Source organism: Capsicum annuum, chromosome 9, assembly GCF_002878395.1.
Source record: "Capsicum annuum cultivar UCD-10X-F1 chromosome 9, UCD10Xv1.1, whole genome shotgun sequence".
NCBI lineage: Eukaryota > Viridiplantae > Streptophyta > Magnoliopsida > Solanales > Solanaceae > Capsicum > Capsicum annuum.
Window position 1 is genome coordinate 83475931 of NC_061119.1, and position 14298 is coordinate 83490228.

A 14298-nucleotide genomic window follows, 5' to 3' on the forward strand; every position below is an offset into this window, starting at 1 on the left:
AATTTATCTACCCTTGTATTTTAAATGTTCATCCATGGGTCCCTTTCACCCATGGAGTCCAAGTATCCAATTTTAAATTCAAAGTTATGATTTTGACAAGTTATTATGATTTTTGACCACGAACCTCCATGAATTGTGATTCTATACCATATTTATATGAAATTGTTTTTGTTATTAAATCCCACATGTTTGAATAATATTATTCGCTAATTTAAATCATAATTAGTGACCATCATATTTAAATCATGCTATTTCTACAAGTTTTAAACTATTCCCATGTTTAGCTTAAACTATGAACTTCAAGTGTTTGATGAAATGACTACAAGAATGAATTTTGAATGAATGCTTTTATATTATGTCCTCAAAGTTTTAGTACTAATTTTCTATTATTGTTATCGAGTCCTGGGGGTTATGAATACCTAAAAATATAGTTGTTTACTTAGTCTCAGTATCTTCAGAATAGTTTTAGACATGTTCTGAGCATTACCAGTTCAGTCAGTTATCATAATCAGTTAAACTTAGAACAGTTCAGTATTTCGAGTCAATTCGGTTAGAAGTAGGATTTAGCACCAAGCGAACCCAGGGATGGGGGCTTACCTTCTAGTTGAGGGTGTGACCTTTAGTAACAGTCCCTGTGTTCCAGAACTATTTAGCCAGCGTAGGTTGAGACATTAACCTACTAGTTAAGGGTTGGCACATATCTCATTAGGGCCCTGCCAGTTGAGGGTTGACACATATCTCATTAGGGCCTTGCCAGTTAAGAAACAAATAATCTTTTAATTACACCTTAATGATACAAAATCTTAACATAACCATAAAGAAACAAATAATATTTTAATTAAATAACTATCTTTTTCAAATACAAATATTCAACACTTAAACTCTTAAAAAAATAGTTTTTTAGCGCACAAATTAATAGTCATTCATTAAAAGATTTTTAATATATATATATATATATATTAATTTGAATCGGTTTAGCAATAAAAATTAATAATAATAAACTCTATATATTATTAAGAGGTATAAAGGTATTTCAGACATTTTGACCAAAAAAAGTGCCTAAAAGCATTATTTACCAAACACATCAATAACTTTTTTTCTGTTTCAGGACTTTCAAAAGTACTTTTAAAGAACTATTTTTCAGCCACTTTTTCAGCCTATCCAAACGGGCACTATATTTAGAACATGTTTTATGCTTGGTCATGCATTCTCAGTATTTACAGTATTTACAGTATTTACAGCATTCTCAGTATTTACAGTATTTACTTTATTCAGTTAGTTATCACTCCTGCACATGAACCCCTGCATATTAACATAACCTCATTTAGCATACCAGTACATTCAAAGTACTAATCGCATATTCATTTCTTGTGCTATGATGTATCATATCATAGGTTTGGACACTCAGTTCACGAATCATACATAGACTTTCCAAATTATCAAACGTAGCAGTGGTAAGTTCTCATATTTCGAGGACATGGTTTATTTATCTCAGCTATTTCAGCAGTTTCAGTATTTTTTCATTCAGTCAGAGTTAGTTAGGGGTTTGTCCCATCAGCTCCTCAGTCAGTCAGTAGAGGTTTTTCAGACTAGTACAGACAACTAGTCAGTCTTCAGTTTTCAGTTGTCATTATTTGTTTTATAGACTTTATTAGAACTATGATTTAAAACCTTATGGCATTCCTCAGTTAAATTCTACATATGATCTATTGTTATCAATTTTATTCAGTGCTCACAGCAGGTACCAGCTCATGGGTTAGCTTATGGTCCCTCGAGACTGTAAGCACCGTGTGACGCCTAGGGTGTACTCTCGGGGCATTATATTTAGCCTCATAAATTGCCCAACCCGAGTAAGTTCAGATGAACCAGACACAGAACCCACATCTTCAGACCAATGGGTCTGACAGGCCACAAGCTTAGCAATCATATAAATAGATTGTCAAAACTCAACATTTGAGACTTCTCTCTAAGGAGGCTGGGTACGGTTGGAACCAGACTGAGGAGCTCGAGGTGGGCTAGTTTAGACTGGAGGAACTATTGGAGTAGCAATAAATTCTTGAGTACGAGCTCTATTTCGTGTCCACATCTCATGAGTAGGGCATACATCATCGACATGAGTGTTCTGCTCGTTTGATCTACGGAAAGACATGTTAAATCACTGAAACATAGAAAATCATGAGTTAAGGGGGACATTCAGACTATAAAGCACGAACTAAGATATGAAGAAAAGAGAGATATTCCTAAACGTCTAGTAGTTTCCCTATTATAAGTGTGGCGCACTACACACCCATAAAAAGGACTCTACCCAATGCAATTTTGCAGACACTCTAGAACCATGAATCGTGCTCTGATACCAAGTTTGTCACCGCCCAAACCGAGGCCCTGGCCGCGACTAGCCTCCCAAGTCGTGAAGGCTCGAAAGCCCTTTCTAACTAGAAATCATGTGCATAATTCATTTATTATAAAGATGTGGAAAACAAATGGACTCATGGTCATTCTAATACTTCAACTAAGCAATGCGAACATAAGTTTAATAAAACTCAAAACCATCAAATACACGTGTGCAAAATCTCTACTAGAACTGAAACAACATATGTCTGAAATCAGGATAGGGCCCCCTTGTTGGACCATGAACAAAAAGCAAATGTAAACGTCTCATGAAACAAGGCCTTCCGAAATAAGGGAGGCTCACCAATTACAATGTCTGACAACAATCTACTGCTTAGCAGGATCCCGAGACTGAGCCTCAAATCCTGAAATATAAGGGGGTCAATACAAATGTACTGGTATGTGAAACAACCCAAAATAGCATGTTATTATTCAATGTAAGTGAGAGCATTTCACAATAACAGTAAACAAGATATAGGTAAAAATACATGGGCATATTTTAGTAAACTTCGAAACAATCCTGACAACTTTGACTCACTCTTTATAATTCTTCCGAGCTAGATAGTACATCCTACAAATCTGTAATTCTATGGGCTATATGGAATCCACCCTTAACTCAGCGGCCAAGCCCCTAATCCAAGTTTGTCGTAAGGTTGGAGTTCATAAATAACTAGTAATACCCCTCATGTAAGTATACCATAGGAAATACCCCCCATATAAGTATACCATAGGAAATACCCCCATGTGAGATGTCCTAATTATCTTCAAGTATAGGATAGCATATTATAAGCGCTGCATCGGCAAAACACGATTTCGGGCTAAGATTTATCTAACTCAAGCCTTCTTCAGGTGACCGACTAGCTCTCTTAAGCCCAGCTTTTAGCTCTTTAAAACCATTCTTCATGTATTCAAAACATACAACACTTATTCCGTTTAGGGCATATTATCACCGAGTATCGTCAAACCCCAATTTGCAAGTCATTCATCTCACTCTATAACATATTTATAGCCCCTTTTCACTTATCATCAAGTTAATGACCACCCAAGGTTTTAAACATCAAGTAAGAGAAAGAGTCATGCTATATGTTTACATCTGAATTTATACTAAAATATTCTCCTCTCAATAGTATAATCATAAGGTGGCCACATTATGTTTGCATTACTTAAAACTGATGGAAATTGTTAATTTGACAAATTAAACATTTACAATATGAAAACACCCTCTCAACATGTCACAAATCGCATCACCCCATGTGATTAGTAAAGAATTCACCCTCTAGTTTCTTTAAGAAAATTCATGCATTTAAACAATTTGCAACACTTGAAATCAAAGATATCTTAATAAAAGGTGAAGTTTAGTAATTTATTCTCTCAATCAACTTTACAACACAAACAAATACATACATACATACATATATATATATATATATATATAGTAAAAGTTCAATTCCATGGAAAGTGAGTCAAGACAACATATATTTTCATCAAAACAATTCTATGTCACATATTTTTCGAAACAACATCAAAACATTTCTTTGTAAACGTGATTAGGGATCTTTAAACTTGATAAAATAATTAAACCCATGCCCATGGAGTTTAGGGTAGTCCCACATACCTTAAGTCCTTAGTTTGAAGAGTGAAACCCTAATCTAGACACCTTTCTTAAGAATCTTGAACTTAGGATGATTGATTCTTGATCTTTGCAGAAGAGGGAAAAGTTTGTTTGAGAGTAATTTGGAAGGGAATGAGAATTTCATGCCCTAATAACATTATTAATCGAGATTAAACGAATAGAATTTATAGGAAAAGACATAATTGCCCCTCGAACCCTTAAACTCGTATCAGAATCCCATTTGGGAGACCCATCGCGATGCGCCAAGGGGCTCATCGCCATAGGCACTGCGATGCGGTACAATCACGATGACCCACTATTTCTGTGATCCAAACACGGCCCAAACCTCATCTGAAAAATCTGAACTTCCCCCGAGACATGCCACTTACATCCCTGAACATGAATTGACCTAAAAATCAACATCTCGGGGTCGGAAAGACCAAATTTAAAAACTTCAAAGTTAGGAGGCTCAACATAAGCCTAAGTCTCTCAATACTTAGAAGATTTTTAGGCTTTAAATTCCCTATACATGCAACTAGGAGTGAAATCAAGTCAAGAATGATACGGGGTGTTACAGCCTCTTCCTCTCCTGACAACAGCCACTTCAAATCTTTCGCACGTCTACTATTAGGGCATCAACACTCCTCTTTCTCAATGCCTAAACCATCTCAACCTTGTTTCCCTCATCTTATCTACCACGAGGGCCACTTTTATCTTATCCACTATCTCATCATTCCTAATCTTGTCTCTTCGGGTATCATCCACATCAACATTCTCATCTCCGCAAGTTTTATCTTTAAAATTAGAGTGCTTAACAGGACAATATTGTGTTCCATAATAAAAATAATCTCTTTAAAACCCACTTTTTATAACTTACCTTTAAGCTTAGATGGTACTTGTTTATCACACAAAAATTCAGAAGCTAGCCTCCATTTTGCCCATCTCGTATCAATACAATGTGTAACTTCTTTGTTGGTCTCGCTATCTTGAATCAAAGATCCTAGGAACTTGAAAAAATCTCTTTGAGGAATAACTTAAGACTTAAAGTCCACATTGTTTTCAGGTGCAACATCACTGAACTTACAATCCAAAAGTCTTGGGTTTGCTCAATCTAACTTCTTGAAACTCTAGAGTTTGCCTCCAAACCTCTAGCTTATTGTTAACTCTGTTCCTAATCCCATCAATCAATACTATGTCATAGGCAAATAACATACACCACAATACCTCACCCTGGATATGACGCATTAGTTCATCCATACTAGTGCGCAAAGAAATAGGCTAAGAGTTGATCCCTAATGCAACTTCATCATGACGAGAAAGTGCTTAGGCTCTCCTCCATCTGTCCTTACCCTGGTCTTGGCTTTTTTATATTCTTAATTCCCTAGAGTAAGCCATAGGAACACTTTTTGCCTCCAAGCATCTCCATAAAATTTTCCTAGGGACTTTGTCTTATGTCTTCTCAAGATCATTGAACACCCCCTCACTTACAAAGTGGATGACTTCTGTAGTAGATCACCCAGGAATAAAATCGAATCGATTCTTTGTAATGGGCACACTCATCCTCAGCCTCGCCTCTACCACCTTCTCCCACACTTTCATAATATGGCTCAGTAACATGATTAAGAACAAAAAAAATATTAATTGAAAATCGATAACGAATATCTTATTGATTTAATTATCGATTTAGCATGTTTACAAATCAAATATCAATAAATTGAATCAATAATACACAAAATTGAATCGAATCGATCGATATGCATCCTTAACTAAACACTTATCGTTTACTTATATCGCCAATAAATGCCAACCAAACACCTTCTAAATGTATTTTGAACAAAAGTAATACTTCCTTCCGTCTCAAGTTACTTGACATGTTTGCTTTGTTCACAACTCTTATGGAGAAATTATTAAGGAGTGCATATTACCAATATGTCCTTATTTTAATCTTGATTAGATGAATTTTCTTCACTTAATATGAATATAGTTGGTAAAAAGTGATTAATTATCTTTTGTTACTAAATACGTTAATTATTTTGAGCAAATTTTTTTAGCAAACATGTCAAGATGATGGAGTATTATTTTGTAATGATTTTAAAGAAATACAAATTTGAAATACGCTCTCCATTTCAATTAAAAAAATGTGACATTTTTTTTTTTTTTGATGAATCAAAAATGAAATGACAACATATAAATTGGACTGAGGGAGTATAACATTTTAAATGAAAACAAAAAGAACCAAAACCCCAATGGATCTAAACGGGTCAACCAGCCAAAACCCCGATGGATCTCTCCAAAAGTTGTTCAAACCTCTGATCTACCAAGTTTGAACAGACGTTGAAGCTCTTGTAATGGCGAAATTGCTCATTTTATCTCTCACGTATTCCCAGTATCAGTATCATCTATAACATAAGAGGGCCCTATTAATGTTTCGGTTAAGATCAATTTTGGTTTTTCTTGTGCTCTTTAAGAGTTTCGGTTCAATTATTGGGGAAGAGGAAGAGAAAATTGAAGAGTTCTCAGAAGCATTATTGTTAAGGCCATTACCAGATCGTAAAGTGCTAGCCCATTTTCATTTCGAAAGCAAAGTCCCACCAACTGCAACTCATGGCAGTCACCACCATCTCTTCCCCAAATCCATTTATCAGCTGGTACACTTTCCGATGCATCAAATAATAATGCTTGATTTTTCACTTTGTATTGACATATTTTAGCTCTGTATTATTGGCATGGGATGAGGTGGAAAAATTAAAATCAACCAATGCTAACTTAGCTATGACCAGAACACAAATTGAAGTAAATATATTTAGGAATACAAGAACTAGTTGGGATTAAGTCCTACTTTTTATTGTCACATTTACATTTTTTTTTATATCAGTATGACTGTAGAGATAGGCGTGAACTTTAACTCTAAAGTAGATTTAATTTACCTTAAAAGACCAGTTATTTAGTATTGGAATGAATGAGGCCAAATGGAGCAGAATGGATACAGAACATTCATATGGCCAGTCCCAACTAGTTAGGGATTGAGGAATAACTAATTGATTGATGATATGCTTGGTCGTTTGGTACAAGGGATAAGGATAATAGTCTCCTGTTAAAATGCAGGATTTTCTTATCTTGCATTTGGTCAGGGGATTATTTATCTCACTGGTTGTACTACAATGATGGGATTAGTTATATATATATATATATATATATATGGTGGGATAACTAATCCCATGTGATATCACTATTCTTGGGATAACTTTGTCTATCCATACCCCAATCCAAATAAAGCTTAGAGGTCGTTTGGTTGGGTGTATAAGAATAGTGTTGAATAGAGTGTATTTGTAATGTTGAGATTAGTTATGTCGGGATTATTTGGTGTATTAAGAGAAAATTTTTCCTTAACCATGCTTATCCGTGTAGTATTACAGGGGCGGAGCTAGGGGCCTCGGAGGGGGTACTCGAAACCCAGTAACTTTCATGCGGATCTAGTATTTATATAGAGAAACCTAGTAAATATATAATAATTATAAGTTGGGAACCCATAAACAAAGTGTATTATTAGTCTAGTGGAGTAGAGGGACTTGTAAAAGTTTTATTAACCTCTTGGGTGTGGGTTCAAATCTCCTAAGTTACTCTTTGATTTTATTTTTATCTAACATGGGGAACCCACAAACTTTAAATGTTGGATCCGCCTCTGTGTAGTAATCGGCCATGTATTACTAATACCATGGTTTCCTATGTATTAATTATACCCTCTGTTATACTGATTTCAGTGTATAACACATAGGCTGAAAATCCTGCCAAACAAAGGACTAAATAATACCATGTCTAATACATGTACAGATTCTCTAATACATCCTACCAAACGACCCGTTAATGTCTTATATCTAGATAATTAATATCAAAGATGGGTACCCTTCGGTAATGGATATAATAACTGGTAATCAAATGAAATCTCATACCAAAGAAAAGTGAAATTCTCGTTTTATTTCTTTGCGTTTTATGATCCTGAAAAATATTGTGTATACCTGTCATTACTAAGTGTTGAGGTGGCGTGAGTTTTTGGCCGAACGTCTCTTGCGTGATTAATCAGGATGTACTCTAGGTTATTATTTTGGTCATTGGTGTCTAGCAGTTGATTGCATGAAACATAATACTCACTGTGTGATTAGGTCCATAAATATAGAGTTCAAGAAATGGAGCTGTCCTTCACGCAAGGTCGTTGGAATTATGGACGCTGGGGTGGATACGATCCCATTTCAAGTAGAAATGCGAAGCCTCCTGGAGTTGAACTTTGGGCTACTTTTGATGTTCCACAGCATCAGGTCGACGCTTGTTGGAGAAATTTAACCCATGCTCTTTCAGGGCTCTTTTGTGCTTCTATTAACTTCCTAGAGTCATCAACTGCTTATTCTGCCCCCAAATGGAGCTTCAAGTCATTTGCTGCAAATATCAGGTATGGCACCTTGCACCGCGAGGCTGTTTGCACAGAGAACCTCACTCCCTGGCTAAAGTTGCTTCCTTGTCGAGACAAAGCTGGACTTTCTGCATTGATGGACAGACCTTCTATCTACAGAGGATTTTATCACTCTCAGAGGTTGCATTTGGTCTCAAATGAATTTGATCTAACTGCAGCAAGTTCTGGAATGGTTCTTGAACAGACACTTACTGTTGTTCTTCAACCGGTTACTTTAGGAAGTGGTATGGTATCATCTCTTGGCTTAATACAACAGCCAAGTTGGTCACTGAGCTCATTATTTGGACGGGAAGTTAGTGGAAGGTGTGTTCTTTCGAATGCTAGTAATATCTATGTCCAATTAGAGCCGAATTTGGTGTCTGAATTGATGACTACTTCAGAGACACAACAACAATCTGATGTTGAGAATTTGATGTCTCAAGCTTGGAGTGACATGAGCTTTGAAATGTCTGATTCCCCAGTCAGGTTAATTGAAGAAGTTTATGGCTTTCAGAAGGAGTCATCCCTTCTGTATGAATTTTCTCTAGCAAATTATAGTGATTCAAGGCCATTCAACTTGGAGTTCAGGTGGAAGCGTCCCGTGACATGGTCATCTCAGCTGGCTCCCTTGCAAGCTAGTAGGTTCCTTATGGGAAGTGGGAATGAAAGGGGTGCCATAGCCATCTCCTTGAAGTCTGTAGGAAGAAGTGGGTATGCTGAATCTTCTGTCAACCAGGAAGGAAGATGTTCGCTACGGGTTGATGTTTTCCAAGTTGTTCCTTGGTATGTCAAGGTTTATTACCACACGCTTAAAGTGTTTCTAGATGAACGTCTGCATAATTTAGCAGATGTCATAGAAAGGATAAACGTTTCGCCTTCTGAAGACAAGGTTTCTCCTGGGCTAATGGAAATAGCATTGCGATTGCCCTGTGATGTGCAATTGGTGATTTTGACATTGGAGTTTGATAAGGTATCTATCCCCCTTTCCAGTTCATCTAGAATTAAATCTGCTGATATCTAAGTTTTCGTGATACTGACATTGGAGTGCTATAATAATCTGCCAATATCCAAGTTTTGATGTATTAAAGAACAATTGTCAGCTAGGACAACTATCTAATTGTCTCATTGTATTTCTCAAGTTTTATTTGTTAAGTAGCTATCTAATTGTCTCATTTAGGGGTATTTGTGTAGGATATTGGTAAGTATAGATAGACATAAGTTATTGTTCCAAAAATGTTTCACATGGATATTTGTACTTGGAGTAGAGAGAAAGTACCTTTTCAGTTGAACTGATATCAGATGCGTTCAGGCCTTTCTGTAGTCTTCAACTTTTGAACTACTTTTATCTGCTCATGTGGTTAGTTTAAAGCTGTCTGAGCAGGGATTATTGATAAAACATAACGATGATCTCTTCTATTCCTTGTCCTCTTATCTCTGTGGAATTAACAAAGGTATCTGTGATATCCTGATTATTTTGAATCAAACGTAACTGGTAGGAAGCAGTTTCATGCATATTAACATCAGTGATAGACCGAAAGTAGTTTTAACATTAGCTTCATTTCAGGGTTTTCTGCACATCGATGAGTATCCTCCTGACGCTAACCAGGGTTTTGACATTCCGTCAGCTTTAGTCAGGTTTCCCGAGATCAAAACAAAGATACATTTATTTGAGGATAAATGTGTTTGCAAGTCACCTATCTTATCCAAGCTACAGGTACCAATTGTTAAACAAGTGAAGCTGTGATGTAGTATGTTATTGTATTGAATATGCATTAGATTGAGCATCCGCTTCTTTTTCAGGAAGAAAGCCCTGTTCTATGGTATACAGAAGTATTGCTTGTACCCTTGACCACTCCTGATTTTAGCATGCCTTACAATGTCATCACAATTACATGCACTGTATTCGCTCTATATTTTGGATCCCTACTTAATGCGCTACGTAGGCGTATTGAAGAGGAGGAGAGGCTTTTGAAAAGTAAAGGTAAAATTTTCTTCGGTAATGACTAAGGCTTTAATTCTGAAAATTTGAGTGAGCATTTAGCTGGGATTCTACTGGATGGTGAAAGTAGTCTTTCTCAGTTGCATTTGCATGGATATATAATTATCTCCATGCAGTCGACTTATTATCTTTAGGTCCGGAAATGAAAGCAAAATATCTGTTACCAACTTGTTGGAATTAGGCTATTGTTATTGTTTCACGGAGTGTGATGGTGTTCCCAAGCTTCTGCTTAGCCTGATTGATATTTATTTCAGTATAAGGTTCATTTTCCTTGAACAACAAATTATGTAGATTAGAATGAAACGGATGCAAATAGAACCAAATGAATAAATAGAATCCATATAGCTTAAAGTCTTGAACAACTAATTTGATGGAGAATTGTAGTTGATATAGGTTAAGTTCGTGTTTCCGATATTGATCTTGATTTTGTTTGGTTTAACAGTTGAATGAAATTGACAAGGATAGAGACAGTATTCTTATAGCTAATACCAATTAGTTTGAATGAAGTTAATTATATGATTGTGTAATTAAATGTGTGTTTCAGATGTTGATCTTGATATTTGTTTCCTTCCTGCCTGCAGATACCAACGCAAGTGGTCTGATAGGCATGCTACTGTCCAAATTATCAGCTAAATTGAGGGGAAAGGCGTTGGAACCACCATCCTTACCCTTGTCATCAAAAGTCAGTTATAGGCTAATTCTCAGAGTGATACTGGTGGCTGGTATTGCTGCTGCCTGGCAGTACTTCTTTGGATGACCTCCAAGCTACAGATAAGAAGTTTTGTACACTATGTTACATGATTGCCACGGGACTTGGAGAATAGATTTTACCAATCAAACAAAACCTCTCATCTTTAGGATTCAACATTGTATCATCCAAATTAATTGTCAACCACTATGACGAGTTCCTTTTCTTTTACATGTCTGATTCCCGAATCGCATATCCCCAACTTCCTTTTATTATCAGGTACCAGAATCTGTGATTTGTAACTAAAGAAATGTTTCAAACAGGAAGGTTAGATGTACAAGTTTATGCCCTTTTGCTCTTCCAAATTACTTTGAATTCGTGAAAAAAAAAAAAAAATTGCTTCTGAAATGGAGTGGCTTGATACCACATCTATTGGTGAAAGTGTGGTCTTTAAATGACACTAATTTAAGTCTGCCCTGAATAATGTAGACATTGATAAAAAGGAAAAGGGACATCTTATTCATTGGGAACTCCACAGAACAAATTATAATCTACGTTGACAAACTCGAGAAGGGCTGTTCATATAAGTAGTTGTGCCATCAACGACTTAACCCACTAGCAAGGACTTACTAGGTGAATACAATGGTAATATGGTGCCTTCAATATACAACACAGTTTGTTTTTGGTCAAATTATCGTATTCTCTTGAAAGGGTTTGTTACAACCATCTCATCATCTCTAATCCTTTTCAACTTTTCACTAGCTAAACTGCATAAACGTGCCCTATCAGCTTTTGGGAAATCCACTGGTTCCTCTCTCGAACCTGAAAATACACCAGATATAATGATGTGAGATGAAGAGATACAATACAGTTCACATTGAGATCCTAACGTAAAATATGATCTCAAAGGTTGAGAAAATAAGACATCATAAAGCCTAGTCTATTGTAAAACAAACCTGAATAATATTCATTTGTTCTTGATCTCTTAAATAGACCAGAACCTTCCAAAGAAAGCTTCCTTTTCAGGTTCGATCTTACTCCTGCACAAGCAAAGACATTTAAGATGGATGATATAGCTTACTTCATGGAGAAGAATGTCTAAATCTTTCATTACCTCTAGCGCTTTCCTTGAATTTTTTGTTACCAAGGGAGTTGGAGTCTTCATGATGTTTCTCTCTCTCATCATTGAGTTCCTTCTTCCAGAGCAACCCCTTATCAACTTCTGCTGGACTATGTGATCCTGCAGGATAACAGAAGAATATTTTGATACATGGCTCATAAACCGGAGAATGGTGGTGGGAGGTAAATCGGTAACTACATTAAACAGTGATTCTTAGAAGTTTCCCCTGACATACTGTAGGGGACACTACTACACAATAGCTTAATTCTGCTTTATATTACAAGAACAGGCTTCAACAGGATATCTCACACTACTACTCAATAGCTTAATTCTGCCATATATTACAAGAACAAGCTTCAGCAGGATATCTCAGACTGTAGTGGGAACAGGTGATCCATCCTTTCAAATGATGGAGTAGTAAGTCTTTGAAACCTATTTTACTTGCAGATCCCTGTTCTTTTCACATGCATTATTCACTAATCAACCTTCATCTCGGAAGCAGTAGCTAACAGACTTGAAAAGAAGTTCTGCAGACAGACTAGTAGCTAAAAAGCTAATATGTAGAAACTAGAAAGGGATGCAACATTTATTCAGTTTTGTACTCCTTACTGTATAAGATGTGCTAGCATTTTTTCCTTTTCATGGCGGGTTCAAGAAATACTCTCCTGTGCACACCCAAAGTCTCAAACTAGAAGCAGGAGATACTTGCGGAGTAGGCACACACTCAGGGAACATCAACTGGAGAGACATTGTGTCAAACCTAATAGCTGGACCAAAACATGGATGTGTAATCACATTATGTTAATGGATCGATCCATTAATATTTATTCAGCATATGAATTGTTGGCGTCATTGGTTTCCATCCTTTAATCTACAGCTTATGGAACCTAATCAAATCTATATCTTGTGTTTTTGAAGTCACAAATAAGAGAAAAAGCAAAATCAAGAAATCTTTATACTATGAGATTTAGTAGGCTACGGAGCTTCAACCTATAAATTAGAGTAAAAGCAAATTCGTCTCTTATCCCATTACCTTACAAACCAATGTAAGAGCATGCTTGATACAACTCATACCGGCTAATATAAAAGAACAAAACCAAACTCCGACAACTCCCAATATTTTGCATATTTACAGAAATTAGAAAACCTATAACACTAAATTTTTTATACCTAACATGAGGTAAATTGAAAGAATCCATGTCAAATTGTCGCATAAGATCGGCGTTTTTACATTTAAGAATGCTATACAGTTTTTAGTTTAAAATATAAAAATCAGATGACTACCATATTAGACCTGCTCTTGTCACCACTCAGCCTAAAGGAAAACCCAAGATCTGATCCCATCTAAACCCAAGATCTGATCCCATCTATCATTTTTGCAGACAAAAGTTGAACAATTTAAGCTTTTAAATGCATCTGTTAATTTATTTGGCAAGCATGTACAAGTTCTTGAACTAATTGCTACAAGAACATTTAATAGACAAAAAAGTGGAAGATTTGATCATACAACACAAGGAAAGGTGCTTACTTTTGGAACCAACTTCAGAGAGCTTTCCTTCAACAATGAGGGGGGCAGTGGAGAAGCCACGAGCAGAGAAGAAGGAAAGAAGGGATTTCCATGTAACAGAAGAAGCAATAAGATCAACTCCTCTACTGATAAAGTGACCATTTATCTTCAAAGTTGATGGGTCAAGCCCAAAAACACGTGCAATGGAGCCAAGATCAAGTCTTTCTTCTTCCCAAACCATGATCGACACTACTATCTTTGATATTGAAGGACACAATAGCTTGATTTCTCTCATCTTTCTTGCTAGTCTTGGTGAGTAGAATTCGACGTTTGTAAAAATTGTGTAGTACGAGTGACTTGTGTCTTTCAACTTCTAACGGCATTCTGGAAGTGTCTCAAACTTTTTCATTTGGTAACCCGGATTTCACTCAACGAGACGGAGCTACTTACCATGTTAGCGCCTCTCTTTTTTCTTACTCCCCCCTCCCCACGACAGTCCCAAATTGTGTGGGACATTTCTTTTTTGATCCCTCCTAAAAA

At 36.3% G+C, this 14298-nt stretch overlaps 2 protein-coding genes across 2 annotated transcripts; one reads left to right on the top strand and one right to left on the bottom strand.

The window, feature by feature from the left end:
• Positions 1 to 6145: 6145 nt before the first annotated feature.
• LOC107842663 (GPI transamidase component PIG-T) lies at positions 6146 to 11481 on the top strand. Its single transcript, XM_016686615.2, has 5 exons — positions 6146 to 6648; positions 8161 to 9414; positions 10009 to 10158; positions 10245 to 10425; positions 11025 to 11481. Exons 1-5 carry the CDS (start codon positions 6424 to 6426, stop codon positions 11198 to 11200), a joined length of 1986 nt encoding a protein of 661 aa, XP_016542101.1. The 5' UTR covers positions 6146 to 6423; the 3' UTR covers positions 11201 to 11481.
• Positions 11482 to 11627: 146 nt separating this feature from the next.
• LOC107842664 lies at positions 11628 to 14267 on the bottom strand. The gene is made up of 4 exons (XM_016686617.2): positions 13780 to 14267; positions 12246 to 12371; positions 12088 to 12171; positions 11628 to 11953 (listed from the first exon to the last, which is right to left on the bottom strand). Exons 1-4 carry the CDS (start codon positions 14051 to 14053, stop codon positions 11823 to 11825), a joined length of 615 nt encoding a protein of 204 aa, XP_016542103.1. The 5' UTR covers positions 14054 to 14267; the 3' UTR covers positions 11628 to 11822.
• Between the last annotated feature and the right edge of the window lie 31 nt (positions 14268 to 14298).

What these genes read in the sequence shown, in the direction of transcription:
- LOC107842663 (XM_016686615.2), top strand. Translation starts at nt 6,424, where the DNA reads ATGTTTCGGTTAAGATCAATTTTGGTTTTTCTTGTGCTCTTTAAGAGT. An exon ending in CCAAATCCATTTATCAGCTG is followed by an intron (nt 6,649 to 8,160) that starts GTACACTTTCCG and finishes CTGTGTGATTAG; the next exon opens with GTCCATAAATATAGAGTTCA. An exon ending in TGACATTGGAGTTTGATAAG is followed by an intron (nt 9,415 to 10,008) that starts GTATCTATCCCC and finishes GCTTCATTTCAG; the next exon opens with GGTTTTCTGCACATCGATGA.
- LOC107842664 (XM_016686617.2), bottom strand. Translation starts at nt 14,053, where the DNA reads ATGAGAGAAATCAAGCTATTGTGTCCTTCAATATCAAAGATAGTAGTG. An exon ending in ATTCAAGGAAAGCGCTAGAG is followed by an intron (nt 12,172 to 12,245) that starts GTAATGAAAGAT and finishes TTGCTTGTGCAG; the next exon opens with GAGTAAGATCGAACCTGAAA. An exon ending in AACAAATGAATATTATTCAG is followed by an intron (nt 11,954 to 12,087) that starts GTTTGTTTTACA and finishes GTGTATTTTCAG; the next exon opens with GTTCGAGAGAGGAACCAGTG.